Raw genomic sequence first — 23,013 nt, 5'->3', positions numbered from 1 at the left:
TAGTTAGACACACACCTACTCCGTATAACCTAATTCTTGCCTCCTTTTTGTGGAGCTGATTCTTATAAACATATACCTACAATCGCTATGACAAATTTAACTACACCATCCTAAATGATAACCTATTAGGAAGTATTAACTCCACCTTCCACTTAAACTTCTTGAAGTCAGTTCATGCGCTCACTAACAAACCCCTTCTTAACAAATAAATTTCCTAGCTTAAACCCCTTGATGTCATTGTATTATTGTTATGGTTGTTGTCTGTTGATTATTAGATGATTATTAGATGATTATTAGATCCTAGTGCTTTTCATTTGTTAAATGGTGATTGTGAACCTACTCCTCTTCTCTTATTCTTTTGTGTTTGGTGATAGTAATGCCGTCTATTTCCAAGGAACAAGCAAACACAAGTTATAAAATATTGCAATCACAAGTTATCAACATTGATATAACATCTTGGGGAAATTGCTCGGCCACTACAGAGTACCACTTCCGGCTATAAATACATTATCATAAAAGATTTGGACAAGCTACAACAAAAACATGGAGTAGAGACCCTAAAAACAAACCCCCTCAAACCAAACGAAATTAATTAATGCTCCAAAGACAACATCCATCCAACAAGACATTGAAGATGAAACTTTTAAAACCACCACCACCTAAGTATGTGCTTCTTTACTGTCAAACATGTGGCATGATGAAAATACTCTATGCTTAGAATCTTTTTACTATGTGCTTCTTTATCGTCTCACGTGCAATCTTTTAGGGACGAACTAACATGGCAAATGGGAAACGAAAAGGGACAAGAATTACAAAATCGGGGCATTATTTATCAATTTTTTGTGATGAATAAATAAAGTTGTTTTTCATCTTTTTCCTAATTAATGAATCAACTTGAAAATATCCATTACTTGCACCATTTTTCATTTTTGAAGGGACACTTGCACGATGTCCTTTTATAGTATACGTTCACACACCATATACTCATTTACCCTTACATTTTTATTTTATATTTACCATTATACTTAACCTTTTCTACCCAATTTATTTGTTATCGCATGGACATTCTTGATATCTACTTGTTTTCTTAGTGTTTGTATCCAAACCCTCAATGTTAAAAAAAAACAGAGGAAAATATCTACACTACTCATACTATTTAATAACAGGGAAATAAAATAAATATATAGCATCACGTGTACCCCTTGCATTTCATTTTTTTCTCTTTTTTCTTTTTTAACTTCGAAAATACAATTTAGTCTGTCTGACTCCCAAATTCTATGTCAGTGCATTGCCATGTCATGTTCATCTGTAACTTCCCCGTCCGATTCTCTTTCTCTTTCACCGAGTGTCCTTTTCTCCTCAAATTCCCTCTTTCGTCACCTTCGCTTCTCCTTACTTTACCGCGAAAAACAGCAAGGCTGAACTTGGTTTAAAGTAGAAAATGCCATATGCATAGACTCTTCGGGTTTCTCACATACACACATCTTCATACACAATTACACACCATATATAAGCTGAACCAATATAGTTCCAGCCTTCCAACAATTAGGCAGGCTTTCACTTTAATGTAGCCACGACTTTCTTCGGATATCTCTTTCTCTTAATGAAGCATCGATGAATCTGCAGATTGTCACTGACGTGTAAATAGCGTAAAAGCAGGAATCATAGAGAAAATGAAGGCATGGAAAATATACTTACAGGCTACAAATGCGCAATTCTTGTCACAGTTTTCAGATAAGGCACAATAAAAAAAAAGTAAAGCCTTCATGATTCTTGTTACAATCCAAAGGCCACTCTCTGCACAAAATCTGGGCGCCTTTTCGTAGGCATCCGCAGTAGTCCAGTGACCTGGAGCTCTGATATAGCCTTGCAAAAACGTGCTCTTTGAAAGACAAGGTTAAGGATATCAAACCAGAATTATTTCCCTGTTTATTGGGGCTATTTCCAATGCAAACATATAGGCAGCAATTTACATAAAGAATGAAACATTTAGTCCACTTCCCCTAAATTTTGGCGGTTTCTTGGAGGCAGTGGTAATATACACCAAGACCAATTATTTTTAATATCGAAACCCACACCAGAACCAGGCTACAGGCAAGACATAGCCATGAAATAAATCCAATATAAGAAAGATCACAACATAGTCCATTAAAGTCAACAAGAGCTAGCCACAAAGTCAATACAACAATTACATTCGGGATCTTTTCTCTATTCCTAATGAGAAGGCTCCGGGGATTGATAGGTTTAATAGCTATTTTGTAGAACATTATTGGACGTGAGGTTTCAGCTGCGGTGCTGGACTTTTTCAAAATAAGAAAGCTTTTAAAAGAACTTAACGTGACCTCCATTACCTTGATTCCTAAGGTCAAATCTCCGAACACCGTTGGGGATTTTAGGCCTATCTCTTGCAGCTCAGTCATTTATAAATGCATAACAAAATTGTTACGTGAAACGATGAAGTTGGTTCTCCTGGATGTGATTGCTAGTAACCACGGTGCTTTGTTGTCGGAAGGTCTACCAAGATTTGGTTCAATTGTACAGGAAAAGTCAAGAAATGAAGTGTTGTATGTTTAAGATTGACATTCAAAAAGCAGATGATACTGTAGACTGGAATTTTGTTTGTCAAATGCTCCTAATCACACTTTCACCTTGATGACCAATGGTTCCCCCCTACTGGTTTCTTCAACTGCAAAAGGGGATTGGGCCGAGGGACCCTTATCTTCCCGCTTCTCTTTGTTTTGCATGGACTATCTATCTAGAATTATGTCCTATATTGGCTCACAGAAGGAGTTTAAGTTTCACTCAAGATGTAGGGGGTATGAAACTAAATCATTTATGTTTTGCTAATCATTTAGATTTGTTCTATAAGGTGAAGAGCAATCTGTGCAGATGATGCTACAGGGGTTTCAGCTTTTCTCTGCTACCACTGCATTACAAGCTAATAAGGCAAAATCTGCAACATATGCATGTAGTCTTACAGTACAGAGATGCAAGGCCTTACTGACAGTTCTGTTTCAGACTAGGTACACTTCCCTTGGGTGTTGTTCCAATTAGTGCAGAAAAAACTAAATGCAGCTGACAGAGCAATTAATTGAGAAGACAATTTTGAGAATCAAAGTCTGGAGTTCTACAAACTTGTCTTTTGCTAGTATTTGCAACTTATCAACTCTGTATTGCTGAGTATTAACGTCTATTGGGCACAGATTTTTATCCTACCTAAATCTGTGTCCAAGAAACTTAATAGGGTCTGCAGATCTTTTTTGTGGACTGGTGTGCATACTAGCTCAAGGCCCGGCTACATTAAATGGGAGAAAGTTTGTAGCCCTAAGTCCGCAGGTAGGGTTGGAGTTAGGAAAATTCTCCTATGGAACAAAGTAGTTGGTGAGCAGGCTTGGCATATAACTCGTAAAACTGATAACCTTTGGGTGAAGTGGGTTCAGACTGTATATATAAAAGAGACGAATTGGAAAGAATACCTAGCTCCTTCCAGTTCCAGCTGGGTCTGGAAGCATTTTTCCAAGACCAAAGATAAGCTCCTCAATAGCGCTCTCAGTGATACATGGTGAACTAACAGCGAGTTCTCCATCTCAAGTTGTTACTTGAACGTCACAGAGGTGGATCAAAAGATACATTGGTAAAGGCTGATTCGGGATAGGTTTATATGTCCTAAATATAGGATCATGGATTGGTCAGTGATGCATGACAGGCTCCAAACAAGACAAAGGCTTCATCATCTCAGAATTGCTGACTCTGATAGATGTACGATTTGTGAGAGTGCTTGTGAATCTCATAAACACCTTCTTCTACAATGTAACTATAGTAATTAGTGTATCCAAGACATGAAATTGTGGCTCGGAATTAAAGCTACAGCTACAGATTTTCCTACATCAATTCAAAGGGTTTTAAAAAGATGTAAGGCTTCTAAGTTCAGGAAGACAGTTATCACTGCTGCTATTGTAGCTATGGGGTACATAATATCGCAAGAACAGAATAATGCTTTATGGAATGCCAAGTTGTCTCAAGTACAAAAAGTTTGTGATGATGTTAAACATGATGTTTTAGGTAGAAATGTAGAATCAAAGGTTGTATAGTGAAGATAGTTAGTCAGAAGAATGTAGATTGGTTGTACATTCTATGAGTGGTTCACTCTTGTTTGTTATTGTGAGGCCAGATTGTTGGCTATAGTGTTCTTGGATTGTCGATTTTTAGATTTGCTGTCTCTACTTGATTATCCTTACGTTGTATTGGTTGGTTTTTTATTCTGAATAATACTTACCAACCAAAAGAAAAGTACACAAGACCTTGGTACACCATCTAAAAACGTCATCAATATAAGGATAATAAAGAGAACTAGGATGCAAAAAAGAATCCCAAAGGATACTGAATCGCTGCTTCACTGTGGTTATTGAAATGTTCAATATCCTTCTTTTTCTTAGGTGTTGAAGAATGCTTTGACTTACTCCTAGATTTGGTAGGTGGATTTACATGAATTGCCTTGAAAGATTGGAACCAATCATGAACATTAATGATATCTCCGTGCTCTTGCGCCAGAATATACCTTGACAGGAGAAAATTACAAATTTAGTAATTTTCAATAAAGAAAGGAACGAAATTTATGGTACTCATGAGTCATGGGAAGCACAAGATCACCCAATATGTCTTCTAAATGATTACAAGAACAAATACACAATCGATATAAAATGATGTACATGATATGCACAGAGGAAGATGAAGCTCCATTTAGAGTTCTCCCTCTGACACGGCAAGAGGCAACACTAGTGATTGTAACTTCACCCAATCTAACCAGCTAGCAGAGCTATATTATAGCAAGAAGCAACACCAGTGACTGTAACTTCACCCAATTTAACAAGCTAGCAAAGCTATATCACTAGTTCTTGCAGAAAAACGACTCCTCCCAATGAGGATACTGATGCTGGCAGGGTTTTGGAGTTCCATGTTACAGATACATTCAGACACCCAGAAGGTGTTTTCCAGAGTAATAATAAATCAATAAAGGAAAGAGTATATAACAAATACAAGGAAAATCTCTCACTAAAAGTAGATCGAAGAAGCACTAACGATGATATTTCTGCAAAATATCATGTAAGTATAAAAAACGAGACAAACAATAGCTTAGTGCCAGTACTTAACAGAAGTGAGAAACTACTTACAAAATTGAAGTGTCATGAAGAGATGGCAGCAATCTGCTTCCCCTGGTGCTGCAGCAGTTGCAGTGCAGGTACTTCTGGAACCCCAGCAGATCAGCTTGAATTCTTTTCCTAGGATCTCCCAGTAAGGCCTAGCAAAGATGAAAGTTATGATGCTTTGAAAACTACAATAATGAATAGTTGTACACAAAGAAGAATCGTCTATAGATTATTAACAGTCATTGATCCCTTTATCTGTTTAGCTAAAGATAAAACTGTTGCCTCACAAAAAAAATCCAAGTCCCACCTACTCAACCAAAGAAAAGTTACATTCTACAGGATGCCCTCGGTGCATACAAAAAGTTCATAGGAGACACAAAAGCATAACTTGTTTTTGAAGACTTCCCCCTTGAAGTTATTCTCCATCTTCATGTATATGAGCTAGATACTTTAAGGCCATAGTTAAGCATGAGTCTAATGGTATAAGCATGTGAGGTTATAGGCTATTGGGCTATGATGGGATAATTAGGAACTTAGGCTGAGTTCTCAGGATGACAACACATCATTAACTAGTAAAATCCCAAATTTCTAATTTTGTATCATCTGTTTACAGAATTGATATTCCCTGCTGTGGACCTGCAAACATGGAATCCTTTTGACAAGTGTAAGACAAACAAGAAAATACTTACTGTTTGAAGCTTTTCAACTGTCTTAAAGCACAAGATTTCATGGAAGGGAAAACTCTCAATGGGCTTCATCTGATCCCTGTGGAAACAAAACGTTATTCTATGACTGTCAGCTTAGTTATATAAATATCTGTCAAAGAAATATTTGTTGATCATCAATTGAGAAAGTAGGAAGAAGAGGAAATTAAAGCTAATCAAACAATTAAGAATTATCGGCAGCTAAGTTGTCCAGGTCAAACTTCCCCAAATAAGACAGAAGCAAGCATACAAGATTAGGAACAGGAACTACAGAACAGAAGCAGATGAGAAATATATTTTTGGTCATGTGAGCTGGAAAGACTGTTGAGAAACATTCTCACTTTAATGACATTACTACTAAAAAAATATAGCCATGGCATAGCATTTAATGGATCAAGCTTGTCTAGAATAGGCTTTAAAAAAGGATAAAAAGAACCAAAGGCCTGTTTAGGAACTTACTATTGCTGAAAGTTCAAAGTTTATGTGGCAGGAATTGTAAGGGTATAAATGAGTTGAGCATCAGTTGGTGGATAAAGAAGTACAGTAGTAGTCTCTTAAGGATTAGTGCTGAGGAATTCAATAAAGATTCAAGAGTCAGCACTCAGCAATCAAAAGAATTCATTATTTTAAACACAAAGATAGATACAGATCCATTTCCTTAGACCACAACCAATCATGCTACAAAGAGAAACTTGTAACATGTAGGAACTTTTGAGGTTAGCATGACTACCAAAGAAAGGTAGCAGAGCCAGAGTATTTGAAGCTTTGCAGATATCTCAAACGCTGGGAGGTGGAAACTTTAGGCATCACTTGTGATTTTTTCAAATAGAGCCGAGGACAAAACTTAAATAACACTTGAAGAAAGGAAAAAGGGAAAACGCAATGAGCAGCACTGAAATTAGAGGGCAAGTGTCCAAAATATTTCTTTTGCCAGTCTTTCTCAAGTTCTTTCACGAGGAATCTGTCACAGTCTGGAAACTCTTTGTGATCTGACATGACATGCATGCTCATCGATAAATTTTATTCGATTTGTAAAGGTTAAACAGAAAATAAAAAGGATCTGCAACTGTAACATGAAACTACATAAGAACCATTCAGGCCCAAAGCCCACAAATAAATCTGAATTGATGCAAGTATGTAACAATCTTCTAGGGATTGCCAGCATATTACATAAAATTTACCTGCATACTGTTACATGAAATAGAAAGTAAACTGATGGTGGAACCCTCTTAAATCATGAAAAAAGGTTTTTAATATGGTTAAGTAAACCAGGGATTCCCGAGCAGAGGTAGAGCGATAATGCAAAATATATAAATAAACCCCAAAAGTAATATAAATTGTCTAGCAAAGAGAAGATGATCATTACTGTAGCATCCATTCAATCAATGCAACAGCTTTCTTGTTCAATACTTTTGGATCTTTAGGTGCATCTGTCCCTCGGGACCTCCTGAAAACATTTTGTACAGAAAATTAATCACTCGTTACAAGGTAAAGGACAATGGCTTCAGCAAAGTATTCAACTCTGATATGATATTGCCTATTGCCTCCAACATCCAAATACGAAAATGATGAGATGCAAACAGCCAACTAAACAAACAATGTAATAAACCACGAGCAACTGCTCAACAAAGCAAGGATAGTTACAATAAGCTTATAAAATTTGGCACCTAATAAGATGCATATATTAACATGATGACATGTTTCTTTACAGTCACCTGCTCTTCAGGACGTAGAGATTTTATTTACACCAGCAGGGGAAGAAGCTCCTACGAGTCCTACCAATACCTAAAAATATTAGAGGACGTTATATGATTAAGAGAACATGTTATTCACAGGGATTCAAGTGTCATTGAAATCGACCGTCTTCTCTTTATCTTTCCTGTTTCCCCTCTTATATGTGTATAGTGGTTTAGTGGAGGAGAAAAAAATTCTGAATTATTGGCATCTGTAGTGAATAACATGTAAATAATATTATACACATGAAGAATTATGGCATTGATTAAGATGCAGTCCACATAGATACCAAGGTTTCATTTTTCTCTAAAAAACTTTTTTATTTGTGGGTACTAGAATCAAATTTCATATTCACACTAGCCAAATCAGAAATTTTCACATACACCTTCCTCAGATTTATTATAGTAAGCCAAAATAGTAAATGGAAAAAATGTTTTTCTTTTGTCTATGATGCACATACAGGTGCAGGGGACTCGAAGGTGCAACTTGAATACAGGGTCGGATAAACGTGTTATCTCAGTGAAGAAGTTGGGCTTACAGTGAAGGTGTATACAGCCGCTTCAACACTTCAGTACTCCCCTGGCTCTTAAATTGAAAAAAAATCATGTTCTAATTATCTACTTCATTTGTTTTTTTAAAAACGGGAGAGAGTAGTGGCGCTGTTCTCAAGGTACTTTTAAAGCACACTGAGAGTCCCCAAACTTTGCCAAAAGTGGCAGTTAGGTCCCTCAACTTTTAAAGGTGGCAGTCTTGTTCCTCGAGATGGATGGAAACCTTTAATTCTTAGTTTTTTACTAACTTCCATCCATTTGACCGCTAAACCCATTAAAAAAAGGAAAAGTAAAATAAAAGCACTAACAGAAGCTAAGGGGTACTGTTTTGTTTTCACCCTCACAGGTCCCTCTCATATTCCGTTTCCAAACCAGGGTCGGGCCATGTTGCCAACGATACATCCGAGTTAACTGAAAAGTCTGACCATTACAGTTTTGAGTTTTTGACTTTTGAGTCACTAAATAAAGCTGTTAGTCATGTTCATAAAATAGGAAGAACAGAGAATCTCAGTCAACAACATTATAAAGTATAGACTAGAAAATTACATAGAAACGTTCACCAAATCATTTCCTGAACTCTTGGTATCCTCAGAATTCATCAATACTTGCAACTCCTTGACTTTATCGCGAATCTATGAAAAGAAAAATGATGGAGAGGTTAAAATCAGCTTTCACTTTAAAGATCAATATTTCCAGCAACTGAGCATATAGTATATTTAAGAAGCACAAGCAGCATACACAAAGCACCTACCACAGAAACTTTACTCAGAAGAAAATACAGAAAGACATTTAAACAGCAGAGAATTGGAGGGAAGATTCGTCAAACTTATATCTATTGTGTGTTAACATCAAGAAAAGCTGCTACTTATCCAGACAGTCAGCAACTACAAAGAAAGAAACGGAACTCCATGAGAGTATGATAGTTACCAATATGTAACTGGAATCTGAACATCTCTCAAATCTTAACGGCAGAGCAAGATGATAAAACCTGAAATGCTAGGTGTATATGCCCTTATGACTATGACTAATTTGACTTGGGCATAAATAATCTTTAATAATCGACTAAACCAGTGCACGATATGCATCAATGCAGTAGTCCGCAGAACCATCATGCTCGTCAGGCTAATGAGTGAGAATGGATGATTGAAACAATGCATCATTAGTTGATTATAAGAAGATAGATATTTATCTCTATTATATAAGTGAAGAGCTGAGGTTATTTTAGTAAATTCATTTTTGGTGTCCCCTTGGATTACTAAAATACCCTCCACACTTATAGAATAAAGAATATAATGACAACCTACCCAATAGAAAAAGCCCAAAGAAGCATTTTAATCAATCTAGCCCCTTAAATAAACTTTTACCATTTTAATCAATATGTTTATATGCGTTCGGCTCTATCTAATTTATCTATTTCTTACATTCGCACGCATCACATTTATATTATATTTTTTACATGTTATTTCAGGTTTAAATGTAATAATACAAATGTTTCTTATATTCGCACGCATTGCATTTATTTATATTTTATTACATGTTATTTCAGGTTTAAATGGAATAACATAAATGTTTCTTATATTCGCAAGCATCGCGCGCATATAAGACTAGTACAGAATATGTGAACCCTTTTTTCCTTGTTGATGCAGTCTCACTACATACAGGAAAGTGTCCAAAGTTAGTCCCTCCCAAGTGATAAAGTTAAAACATTTATAAAGCCAAAATTAGGCACATGTAGTAAGGTAAAGAACGGGAAGTTACAGATACTGACAATTGTTAAATCTCATGTCCATCTCTGATGGAGCCAAAGATCCATTTGTTATTTTGCCTTTGGGATATAATGGACTAAATCAAAATGGCTCTCAGAACCTCTTCGCTTCCTTTTCATGAAGTAGAAGATGGTCACCCCGTTATCGCCTTATGGGTTAATTGGAAACAACCTCTCTACAATTGCATACCCCCCTACCTGACTTGTTGAGGGAGCCTCTTTGAAGGCAATGTGGTAACGATAATGATGAATGACTAATAATTGTTAAATCTGCATGCAGAAGTAGCTAAGTTTCCTAACAAGTAGTGTATTAAAGTAAACCACCTCTTACAAATATCATTTGCATTCACTCAATGCCCACACAACCAATTTTTCAGCTAAGGAAATGGACGTTTTTACAAGTGTGAATTTCTCTATGAAAGATTACCACATTCGACTTTGGTTCTCAACTTTGTGACACACAATGTTACCTAACACACCAGTTCCCCTGGCAAAATCGCGTATTGGAAACACATGTTATTGGAACAAATGTACTCGTACCATGGAACACTTTTGGACTAATTAAACAAAATTAGGTAGTGATTTGCGTTCGCATACCCGGTATGCTTATTCAAGTGCACGGCGTATTAGGTAACACTGTGTGGCACTATCTTACACAAACTCCATCGAAATAAATCAGAGGTTATATTTTTTTCTTATTTTATATTTGTTTACTTAGTGTTTTCCTTTGATATGCTATCCTCAGGATACTTTCGGTAAACACTAAAACAATTCAAACCACATAGATCATCCATTGTACACTTCACCAATGCAAAAGAAGGATATATGTAGCCACACCACGTCAAGAGAAAAACGTAAGAAATCTTTCTCATGTATATGATGTTATGCACATCGAAATAAGTTCTGGTGTCACATTGTCATTCCAATATTTTAGATAATACCCATTACCCAAAAAGAGGTACATCATCAGACTTAAATCACACTTTGGCTTTCTAACCTCGTATCCCTTTGAAAAAATTCCAAGAAAGAGATCAGAGTGTTGCAAATTTGATATCTTAGAGCTTAAAAGGCAATTCAAGAAATTTTTATCAAAAAGAGAGAAATTAAAGGTTTTTCAATCTGATGGGGTTAAATCACATCTCTGACAAGGCTGTCAGAGATATAAGACCCTCGGATTTATTTGGATTTTATATTACTCGGTAACAATAAGTAGCAAGTCTAGCAACAGAAACTGTGGACAAATTTCCAGAAAGACCAAAATATATGCATTTGAAAAAATGCATTTCCTCCGTTTCTTTTTAGTTGAACACTTCGCTTTCATGCTTGCCAACACATAACTTGAACAATTAATATCTTCAATTGTTGATAAGTTAAAATTATATAAAAAAGGTGATATTTAATTTCGGAAAATATATATTAAGACGAATTTAACAAGATCCTACATGAATACTCCCTCCGTATTTATTTAAGGGATACACTTGGCCGGGCACGGGTATTAAGAAGAATAATTGAATGAAATAAAATAATAAAGCAAGTGGGGTTGGGTAGATATATTTTAATAGATAAACAAGTGGGGACCATGTCATTTTGGGGGGTGGGAGGTGGGGTGGGTTTCTGAAATTATTTGTTTAATAGGATGGTGGGTCATAGGGTAAATTAGATGTATTATTTAATTAGATGTTGGGGTTGATAAGTTACTAAAAATGACAAGTGTATCTCTTAAATAAATACGGTCGGAAAAGGCAAGTGTATCCCTTAGATAAATACGGAGGGAGTATGTTTTTCCTTATGTGTAGATCATATAAAATAAACAAAGTAGATTATGTGAATAGTGCAAAAAACAAAGTGTTGCAACTATAAAGAAAAGGAGGAAGTATATAACAATTTGCTACTGAAGCTGTCCTAAGTTGTAAGACTAAGAGACTCCAGAACATGACCCCACACAAGTCGTCTCATCATAAAAATAGCAAACACTAGTTTGTAGGAAACTCTCTCCTTCCATGCAGTTCTCTTTGTTTGTTTAGTTTTCAAACGAATGTCAACTGAGAAGCCCCACCCTTTCTTTTGGTAGAGGAAACATCCTACAACAGGCATCCAGCAAGGTTAAGAGAACACGAAGCAGTGTTTCTGACTGAGTCAACCAAAACATTTGGTATCACACAATTATAATTTCCCATGATATATTCTATCAGCCATTACCAGTAAAATACCACAAGTCATAATCATACCTCACATATGTCAACCGCATGTCTCTCCCAGCTATTAAGCAATTCAGACAATGCTGCTGATGGAAGATCCCTGGTCAAACACATGTTTAAATATCCAATCACAAAGAGAACCACATTAAAGTTCAGAAGTATATGTGTGGCGTAACTAGAACAGAAAATTAATGTACTTAATAAATGTAATTACTCGAATAAAAAAGTTCATACATAGTACAGTGTACATGCTTCACTGGATAATTCTCGAATTGGAAGTCTTACGTACGATGGGTGTACCCTGTACTTCGTTACTAGAGTGACTCTAAATGAGACTGGGTGACTTGACCAGCTGCAGGGCCGTCTTAAACATTTTGGAGGCCGTGTGCTATTTATAAGAGTAAATATTTTTGTTCTCTAACTTTTTGTAACCAAAAATAATACTAAATTGAACGGGTTTTTCATGAAATGCCCCTGAGGTTTCACGGAAGGCACCAAATGCCCATGACATGAACCATAATATACCCTTATTTAAACTTAAGTGCACCAAATGCCCCTAGTTTTGACCTTTAGTTAGTCCCCTTTCAGTCATGTTTATAATTCACCAAATACACCTAAAAGAAACTTATTAAACTATATACCCCTATTTTAAATTTGTTGTACCAAATACCCAATTAGCCATTCCAAACATTCATATAAATATATAATCAATTGATGCAAACAAGGTATTTTCAAACTTGATTAGCGGGTCACATAAACACTCCCATAGTCCCCATTAATCATCATCCCCTTAATTGAAAAATGCACACCGTTTGACTTTGTCAAACTTTTTTTTTAATAATAAATCTTTAGTCTTTCAAATCAAAGTTCTTCAATTAATTTAATTTCCCAATTAACATTATCTGCTAAATAATTGAGAAGTTTAATTACAGTATTCAATTGGAAATTTGGAATTGTTTAACCTTTCGGTTGATAGTTAGGGTTCGTAATCAAATTCAATTATGCAGTAGCAATTGTCGTTGACTTACCACCAAATTGCAATCAACGTCAATTTTTTTGATTTCTGATTAACATCCGCCATCTTCTCCTTTTTCCCCCATTAGTTCCTCCTCTAGATCCGTAATTACACCATTTTCTCTCTCTTCCCCTGTTTTTGTGATCCGAAAATTCTCTATATAACCGAATTTTCTGGAGTTCAGCCAATTCTTGGTCAAAACCTTGATTTTAGTTTTCTGGGTTTCACCAATCGCATTTGAAATATTCCATTCTGGAAAAGTCGATAATTAGTAGACATTTAAGGGGGAAAAGAGAGAGAGAAATGAGTAGTGATAAGGAAGGAGTGAAGCTAGACGACGAGCAAATTGCAGTATTGAGGGAGATTTTTCAGTCATTTGATCGAAACAACGATGGAAATTGACTCAATTAGTGTTAGGATCGTTGTTGCGATCATTAGGGTTGAAACCCAACGAAGATCAGGTGGAAACCCTAATTCAAGCAGCAGATAAGAACAGCAATGTAATGAATTTTCGGAGTTTATTTCCCTGGTATCCCCTGATTTAATCCCAACAAAATGCCCAATTAGCCATTCCAAGCTGTTTGACATCGAAATATTTTTTGTTTTTGAAAAGAGCAAAAATGGCAGGAGTGAGAAAGAAGAAGATGATGAAGTGGGAAATTGGTAAACTGGGAAGAAGATGGGTCAAACAACAGAGATGAGAGGAGAGGAGAGAATATTGGGTGAGTAAGGGCATAAAGATAAAGTAACGCTAACGGAGCACTAACGGCCGTTAAATCTAGGGGTACTTGATGCACTTAAGTTTAAATAGGGATATATTATGTTTTTTGAAAACAAGAGGGGTATTTGGTGCGTTCCGTGAAACCTCGGGGCATTTCCTAAAAAAATCGTAAATTTAAAGCAAATATTAGGTAAGAAGCTTTATACGGAGTATAAAATTTCTAAACATCATCATTATTTTGGAGGCAACTATTTAATTTTTATTACATGATGACAACATTTTTTTCGGTAGCAAAAATAAAAAAAATAAAAAAAACAACAAAAAATAAAAACATAGTCATACAGCTCATATTGTTCCTGCTCATTACCAAACATGAAACACAAACAGTAAACATGAAACTCATTACCAATTTACCACAGCAGTATTTCGTAATAAGACACACACAGTAAACATGAAAATCATTACCAAACATGGAACACAAAACTTCAAAGAATCCAAAAAAAGGAAAATCTAGAAGGAAAACAGGGAAAGGTGGGTAAATTGAGGGGGGACTGTGAAGGGTTTTGATCCCTGGTCCTAATTAATCTTCTAAAGATGCTGTACCAACTCTGCCACTTTGAAGTCATACTACATTATGGCGCTAAAATTTAGTTATTTGTATCTAAAACTTCAGATTTGGGGTTCCCAAAGAGTAAGAGGCCGTGTGCTAATGCAAAGCCCAGTAGCCAGTCATGCTTGGCCTTCTTACACAGATACTCTGACACCCGTTTGGGTACATAGTTTTCTGAATCTACCAAAATATTCTTAAAAATTGTTAAATGTGTGGAAGTTTATCTTAAACTGATATCACTAATTTTGAGTAAACACTAAAGATAGATAAGTGAAGTTATCTACGCTTTAATGATTCCTAGCTTATTGTAATTATCTAAGCTTCACCTATCCACTGTCTAGTTATCATGAATTCCCACCACCTTATTGTCCTTATATGAATTTGCAAAAATTAAAAGGCAGATGCCCTAACTATTTACTCTAACTCCCACATATGATCAACAAACCAAATGAGTAAAACTATGAAGTCCTTGCAAATTCACCATTAAACAATTTTTACAGTTTCAAGTGATTTGTTTTTTATTTTATAACGAAAAGATCTTTTATAAATCAGCAACTAGAAGAAAGTATAATTTGAAGTTATTTAATATTCTCCTATAGGATCTATACATAGAAAGTAAGAGATCCACCTGTGAATCGTCCGTATCAAGATAAGATCAGCTTTCAGCTTCTTAGAATACCAACTGCTTCCGAAACCACTTTGGATCACGATAAGGAGTAAGGTTTGGTAGACTAGTACATTAACTTCATATACAGTATGAACCCCTCGCTAAGGGGATGCTAAAGATAAAGTATACAAGTATAACCAGTTTACCACGGCTGTATTTTGTAAAAACATAGTCATACAGCTCAAGTTCCTGCTCAAAGTCAGGCCTTGAAGTATTCAATTTGTCAAGCTCATAATTCGAGAATCAATAAAACAGAATTTTCGTTCGAACTCCTAGTTAAAACTTAAAGGCTTCTTTTAGAACCACCAATAATAACATTCAGTATAGATCTCGACATAGGCAGAGATGCAACCTTTGGAAGGATAACAAATACTAAAGTCAATGCTAAATTACTAACAAGAAAAACTACTACTGCAGCAGTATTTATCTCACTTATAGCAGAAATGATCTAGACCTTTGCAGTTGGCAGCCCTGCTCATCCCATTCAAGAATTAGAAGGAAGGTTATTTCCCGAGAAAACCCACAAAGAAACAAAAGAAAGGGACAACAGAAAAATGGCCACGCATCAGATGAAGAGGAAGGAAGTACACTCACCACTTAAGACATTAATTTTTAAACTGAGAACCCAGGTGCACATTGTTCAGCGTGCACCAAAAGAACACAAGTGCACATGAGCATATGTGAAGGAACATATCCCAAGTTCTTTACTTCTTTTATAATATTGTAATCCTTTAAGTCCAGGTGCTACTGTGCACCCATGCCCGGTATCTAATTTGCGAACAATGAGCCCCCTACCTCGATCATTATTCAATGCCTCAAAATGAAATTATTTCATAGAAACCACATTTGCAGGAAAACAGATAAAAAACTCTTCATTATCTTTCCTGTCTAAAATGTTGTCTCTCAAAAACATCCCCCACTCCACCCCCAAAAGTTACAAAATGTACAGCGTAGATACATGTTAGAAGATACTGGGTATAAAATTAGCAGGCGGGTTTTGCAGTGAAGACTAATAGACATATAGATGAAGTAGCACAGTTGTTTCAAAACATACCTCCAGAATAGAAATATGTGAAATCAATTATGAAACTGGTACCCCTGTTTAGGCAATGAAACTACTAACCAAAGCTTTCACCCCCACCAAGATATGTTCAGCAACTTAGAAATAACAGCACCAACACGCATACAAAACAATGATTAAATTTTTACTTAATGTATAGGCTGCTTAATACAACACTTCTGCTAACATTAGTGACCACTGAGGGTTGATGAAAGATAGTGCTCAAAGGCTCATACAAGCTCACCTATGTGTTTTACATTCTCTAGATTCATTTCTTAGAAATACTTTATCAAGTTTCACAAGCTGAAGACAAATAAATCTTGCAAATCGGAAACAATCTCAACCATATTCAGAAAAATATGATACGTACCTTACCTTATGCACGGCTTTGAATGTGGAAGTTCTTTTGGAAAACCCACCGTGTTGACTAGAAAAAGACCCATTCCTTGAAGAAGACTCCCCTTGGTTATCAGAAATCATGGATCTATGTACATCAGGATCAAGGGCTTCACTATACAAATCTAACAGCCGCACTCTTTGGAGCTTTCCAGCTTCTTGTAAGCACTGCAAGTAGATTCTATCTGTTAGTTTTTATACATTCAGAATTCACAACCACATCAGTAGCAACGAGATGCAAATGCATGAAGCTTAAATGTTAACAAAATCCAGTATTTTAATGTTGAGAAAAAGTAGATAAAAAATCAATGAGTGACAATTACTAGAGCTGTGCATTCAATGCAGAAAGAAAATTGATAAGTCAGATAATCAATATATCAAAATGAAAAGGACAAAAACCATGGTGAAAAAAAGGGACTAAGGAGTGAAAAAAAGGGAATGAAGGAGAACAGCAAGGAGGAGCTTGACCCCTAACCTTGACTACTGTGGCCCAGCGTTGGTGGAGTCTCTTGAGCTCTCCAATAGCTTGGACCAAGTTTTCACTGGTTGGCGCACCAACATTGTCACTATAAAAAGATGGATGACTTCTTAATATCAAGAGCAAATGGAATCATCAATATACAAAAACTTGAATAAAATGGCATCCCTACATACCTTCTGCAAGAAAGAAGTTCTGAAGAATATTTCAACACCATGTCCTGAATAAAAGCATGTTTCTCTTTCCATATTTCCTACATGTGAGAGAAATTAATAGAAAGTGTTAGGTTTAACTGTTTAAGGACTTCATTATTCCTAATATAACAATAATGGAGGCAACTCTATCACCAAGTAGTTGCTGATGCTAAATCTCGTCTAGAATATAGCACCATAAGGCATACACAGCAGACACTACGAGAATACTTGTATCTTTGATCTACAAACAAAGAGTAATACCATGCAATTTTGCTTTTAAAAGATAAGACAGATGACGATGCATACTAAATATTACTCAGTTTCATGCAAAGAATCTACATTAACTATTATTCTTCATCACAAAACCTCAGCAAAATAAAATTAAAAAAAGGTAGTCAAACAAAACACCTCTAGGCGTCAATTTAATAAGAATATTTACTATTGACCAGAGTCAACAAGCTTTTACCGTCAAATCGGATACAATACAGTATTCTGAAATTGAGGGAATATCATTTTACACAAAAGCTAGTTAAATGGTGAAGAAATATAGAACTAATAGCTATACATATTGTTGATTAAAGCAACGACAAAGCACAAGATTTAGTTGTTTCGCCAGACAAACTTTGGCATAAACTTCTTCATTAAAATGATAATTTGTGGGTCCAAAAGAAGGTTAACAAGAAGGTTATCCATATCAACAGAAAACAAAATTCTGTTGATGGAAATTATCAAACATGCATAACTAGTGAGGTGATAATCATTTCAAATTATAAGAGTAGATAGGAATCAAACCTGAAAATCATCTTCAGCATCTATGTCTTTTAGCAGGAAGCTTAGAGCCTCAGAGGAGAAATGCTCCATACAAGCAATCTGGGAAGAAGAGAAAAAGAGCAACGATCAGAACACAAGCTCTAGAACTTCTACATAAAATATAAGGTGCAAACCGTGAAATAGAATCAGGTGTTGTACCTTTAAGGCTCTGATAAAAGAAGTCAATGTTCCATCATGTTTCAGAAAATAGTCTCTCATGAAAAGAGCCACCTTATGGCCAACACTGAACCATGAACAAGGTCTTAAGAGAACAGCTTCAGCAATAGCATCCATTCTTTGAGTGGGAGATCCCAAGACAAATTTACAAGTACGCAGACACAACAGTGCGTTTGAAGACAGCATATTTCCTGGCGCATCAAACGTTGTTGCAACCCCCATTAATAGGATGACTGGAATTTTAACCACCCACTTGCTGGCAAAGAAAAAGAGCAAAACTAAGGATTTATAGGCATAGTGGGTGCAAAGAAGTTATCTTAAAACCAGAGAGTGCAAGAGAAGCGTCTATTCATCATTTGCATAAGACAAATAAGACAAAAATAACAAAGACCAACAAGAACCAACCAAAATTTCAGCTTGACCATTATGTTTCGTAACAAGAAATAGTATCTGGATTAGACTGATATTCACCACTGTCCAACAGTAGCTATGCAGAAGCAACCAAATATGGAGGCCATCATGAATCAAAAGCAAGAATACTTTGCTCAAAACAAAACAAAAAAACAATGCTTTGCTAAAAAGCTAGTTATAATAAACTTAATGGAGCATGTACTTTACAAGGCAAACGTTATGCTTCAGTGGCGTTTAAAACTGTGAAATGAAACGTCATCTGTCTCAAGAAAAGTGAACTCAAATTATATTTTCTTCTATCTTGCCAACAAGGAATGAACAAGGGATGAGAACCAGCTTAAATACCTTAACATCAGAATGAAGTTGGACAAGACAGAAGCACAGCATCTCTCCATATCCTCAATGATTAAGACCACTGGTGTACACTCCATATGCCCACAGTACCATGATGCCAGAATGGACATATCAGCATCCTACTCAATAAACACAAAAGTTAGAAACTCTAAAGTGTAGATTGTAGCTAGTGAATCTTTTGCGGCATGGATATAATACAAGGGACTTACATCCAGCGTAACCTTCAGAAACTTTCTCAATAAGCGAGTCAAACAACCACCAATCCCATTCTTAGCTGAGAAGTCCAGTGACGACATGTTAGCTACATGGCAGCCGCTAGACTTCAAGTGATTGCCAAGTTCTTCAAAGGTAAGTTGATCATCAACAAACTCCATGTTTTCTGCAAATAATATACATGACATTTTAAACCCTGAGTATTAAATTTATCATTTTGATTATGCCAGCTACTTGATAGTCAAACTCATAGTAGTATAAGCTTAAGAAGAAATCACTAGTACGACAATCTCATTGACACCCAAAGAGACAGCTTTGGAAATATCATTTTCTCTAGGCATCTATCGTCCTGAGAATTTCATACGCATACTAAAGTATACATCTACAATGATGGATGTCCCATAATAAAGTATAGTAAAATCTATTTTTAGTAGGTTTTTCTCTCTAAGTCTTCTCTTAAGTTGAGTCCCCACTCCCCACTTCCCACACCCACGCATCCACTTTATGCTCTCTATTTTCTCTCTACGTAATTTCCATGCCATTTGCTACTGAATGCTTCAAGAATTATACAAGTGCAACAAAAAATAAAGGATGACACTATTTCAAAAAATTAAGGATGCCACTCATTCAGATATAAGCACAAATAAATACTTGGATAGAAGTATTACTAGTATATACAAACCCAGTAAAGATTTGTTTCGACAAGGCATCAAGAGCTATAGGATATGGATGAGTGGCTTCAGCAAAGCCTGGTTCCCCACAAGATCTCACCGCTCTAAATGACTGGTGAACCCAGGAATCCACTTCATTGAATATGCTTAAATTGATGTCTCTGAGGACACCCTGCAAGAAAAAAATAGTTTTTCAAACACTGGCGCTTTGTTTGGTTAGCTTTTTTAAGGGAAAGAGAGGGAGGTAAAAGAGGGAAGAGAAAGGGAGGTGAGGTGAGGGACGAAGACCTCCCATTTTCCTTTCAAATCTTCCCAATAATGGAGGGATTTGATTTATCAAAAGGAGAAGGAAAACGTATATCTCCAATTCCTTTCCCCTATGTGTTATTCAAATAAGGAAAATAAAATGCACTCCTTCCCTCCCTTCCCCTCCTAATTTTCCTATCCAGACATAGTGCAAGGTTTTATTTTTAGTTTGACATGATCACTTTAAGTCTTTAAGAAATGTATCAATGAACTATTAAAATAGTTGTTAAAAAAAATATAATCAAGGAATTCCATCACCCCAAAAAATTATGCTTCCATTCCTGAGTTTGAGTAACAACTTCTAAGTCCTATATAATCCTGAGAAGCTGCATTCGAGCAAAAACTTGTCGAACACAACACCTTAAAATTCGCTACCATTCTTATTTGAAGTAACTTTTAGTGGTAGCACACTCATCGTCTACCCCTCAAACCCAATTCTAATCAACGCGAATGTATCTTGGAAAAGTGTAAGGTGTTGCCGTGTTGGAACAAAATGTTTAAAAGGGGGAGGGAAATCAATAACTATACAGGACATTCTTTACAAATTTACCTTAATGGTAGTCTCAATATTGGACCACACGGAATGAAAAGCACTAATTCTCAGATTAGTGAGATAATGATCGTCAAACTCATGCAGAGCTTCTTCATTTAACTTCCGCCTGGATTTCGGCCGCGACGAAGAGAGAGGGGAAGAACAATCTCTGTGAAGAACAAAGAATGGCTACCCATATAAAAATAAGATGCCCTAATTAGTATTTTGCTTCCAATTAAATTGGGTTTTGAATAAACATAATAATAATAATAATAATATAGATAAATTGAATTTTTAAAATGAATATTGAGAATTACCTGAAGATTATTTTCTGTATTATCATGAGATGATGAAGAATCTGCAGTATCTGACCCTGAAGCCGCCATTTTCGTCCGTTATGAACAACGCCAAAACAAACAAACCGTCTGACAAATTTAGAAAATAACATTTTAGAATCAATGAAAATATAAATTAAAATCAACAGAAAAATGGATTCAAACGAGTTGCAGATGATTACCGAGAATATGAGCAGCAGAGAAGGAGAGGTGGTTGGCACTTGGCAGTTTGACAGAGGCGGCGCCGACTAGAGAGTAGAGAGTAGAGAGTAGAGAGTGAGTTACGATAACACTACTCGAACACAGTTGTCAATAGCCCGGTGTTGGAAAATGCTTTGCAAATGTTTACGACGAACGGTGTGTTTAACAAACCTCTCTATCTTCTACACTCAAGCAATAAGCCTGGATCGAAACAAGAAATTCAAGATGGTAGAGGAATGGAAATTCAAAGAATCCTCGACTTTTGTTTCAAGCTCTGCCCCGAATTTAGTTTTTTTTTTTTTTTTTTTTCTTCTACAACGTTAGTAAAGGAAGGGAAGGGAAGGGAAGGGAAGGGAAAAGTTGGAACAATTGATCTTGTCCGCAATAGGTTACACCAAACTATTACAAGTGCGATATTTTATTTTATTTTTTGAGGGAGCCTAAAGGCATTAATTTTCATTACTTGAAAAATCTTGGGCTAAACAAACTGCAATGTCATCTGGGAAGCTACTCAACCAGATACGTCTACCAACAGACCATGGCAAGCAATGAGCCAACACATGAGCTACTCTATTACAATTCCTCCTAACAAAAGCCCAACTAACACTCTCAAAAGAGTCTAGAATTTGATAAATATCATCTAGGACAAGGTGAAAGAGGCTGCCCCCTTCCTCTTTTGATCGAACCGCATTGATTACGGTTAAGCAATCGCTCTCCAGTATCACTCTTCCAATCCCACGTTCCGCTGCAAGAAGGCCATAGTACACGCCTTTGCTTCAGCAATTTTTGCCTCCCACATGTCAGAAAAATGCCACACCGCGCACGCGAGGACCTCCTTATTTGCGTTCCTGATTACTGCACCCACACTCGAGCCTAATCCCTGCAGACACCCTGCATCAACATTAATTTTAACGACCTCGCCATTTGGTGCTTTCCACCCTTCCTCAGCTGCTGCACACTGATTCCCTTCTTCCTCAATCCCCCCCTCGTCGCCTGCTAGCTCCAATAAGAGCTTGTCCGCATATTCAATGCCCCTCTCCACCTCAAAAGCCTCACCTTCCATAATCCATTTATTACGGGCACCCCAAACCACCCAACACAACGTCATGAATAGCGCACGATCTTTGCTCGAGAGTTTAGTGAGGCATGCCTCCGCGAACTCCATGAAAGACCTGAAGTTGCCATCCACTTCCTCACACAAACGCCGTTTCTCCCATACTAACCGAGCAAATATACACCCACTAAGAGCATGAATCACCGTTTCCTCAGTCTTCCCACACACTCCACACACCCCCTTCATACTCGGAATCCTCCTATGCAGACCATAAGCTGTGGGCAGTCCCTCAACGCAAGCTCTCCAAAAAAAGAGTTTCACCCTTGTAGTGTGCGAGCACTCCATATCCTATTCCACATACCTGCATTCAATTCCGAAGAGTTGGCACTCCCCTCCCCGTCCTCGTCGCCAAAAATAGCTCGGTACGCCGATCGTACGGAATAAGAGCCATTCTTCTCCAGGTCCCAATATAGTGCATCATTTGGTCTGCGAGCACTGACCGGAATACCTCGGATTCTCTCACACTCAAATGGAAGGAACAACTGACCCAACCGTACTGAGTCCCACCCCATGCCTGATGAGTCAAGGAGACTACTAACCCGCATCTCTTCATCCTCTCCACCACGTGGGGAAATCACCAGACCGGATTGGGTCCGTGGTATCCATCTATCTTTCCACACCCGTACCTGCTGTCCATTACCAACCCTCC

At 36.8% G+C, this 23,013-nt stretch overlaps 1 protein-coding gene across 2 annotated transcripts; it reads right to left on the bottom strand.

Annotated features, from left to right (window-relative positions):
- Positions 1–1,155: 1,155 nt before the first annotated feature.
- LOC110797423 (origin of replication complex subunit 3) lies at positions 1,156–21,564 on the bottom strand. 2 transcript variants are annotated; one of them, XM_022002540.2, is made up of 19 exons: positions 21,232–21,564; positions 21,032–21,139; positions 20,733–20,903; positions 19,874–20,048; positions 19,202–19,371; positions 18,984–19,111; positions 18,210–18,483; positions 18,033–18,110; positions 17,223–17,299; positions 17,044–17,134; positions 16,543–16,736; positions 12,130–12,199; positions 8,683–8,768; positions 7,218–7,298; positions 5,837–5,912; positions 5,172–5,299; positions 4,382–4,558; positions 1,699–1,882; positions 1,156–1,620 (listed from the first exon to the last, which is right to left on the bottom strand). In XM_022002540.2, exons 2-18 carry the CDS (start codon positions 21,098–21,100, stop codon positions 1,777–1,779), a joined length of 2,151 nt encoding a protein of 716 aa, XP_021858232.1. In that variant the 5' UTR covers positions 21,101–21,139; positions 21,232–21,564; the 3' UTR covers positions 1,156–1,620; positions 1,699–1,776. The 2 variants fall into 2 exon arrangements, with proteins under 2 accessions (XP_021858232.1, XP_056683459.1); XM_056827481.1 differs by lacking the exons at positions 19,874–20,048; positions 21,032–21,139; positions 21,232–21,564 and having other exon boundaries at positions 20,733–20,872.
- Between the last annotated feature and the right edge of the window lie 1,449 nt (positions 21,565–23,013).

This window comes from Spinacia oleracea, chromosome 4 (assembly GCF_020520425.1).
Source record: "Spinacia oleracea cultivar Varoflay chromosome 4, BTI_SOV_V1, whole genome shotgun sequence".
In the NCBI taxonomy this organism is placed as follows: Eukaryota; Viridiplantae; Streptophyta; class Magnoliopsida; order Caryophyllales; family Amaranthaceae; genus Spinacia; species Spinacia oleracea.
Note: the sequence above shows the minus strand (reverse complement) of the source record. Positions and strands in the feature narration are given on the sequence as shown.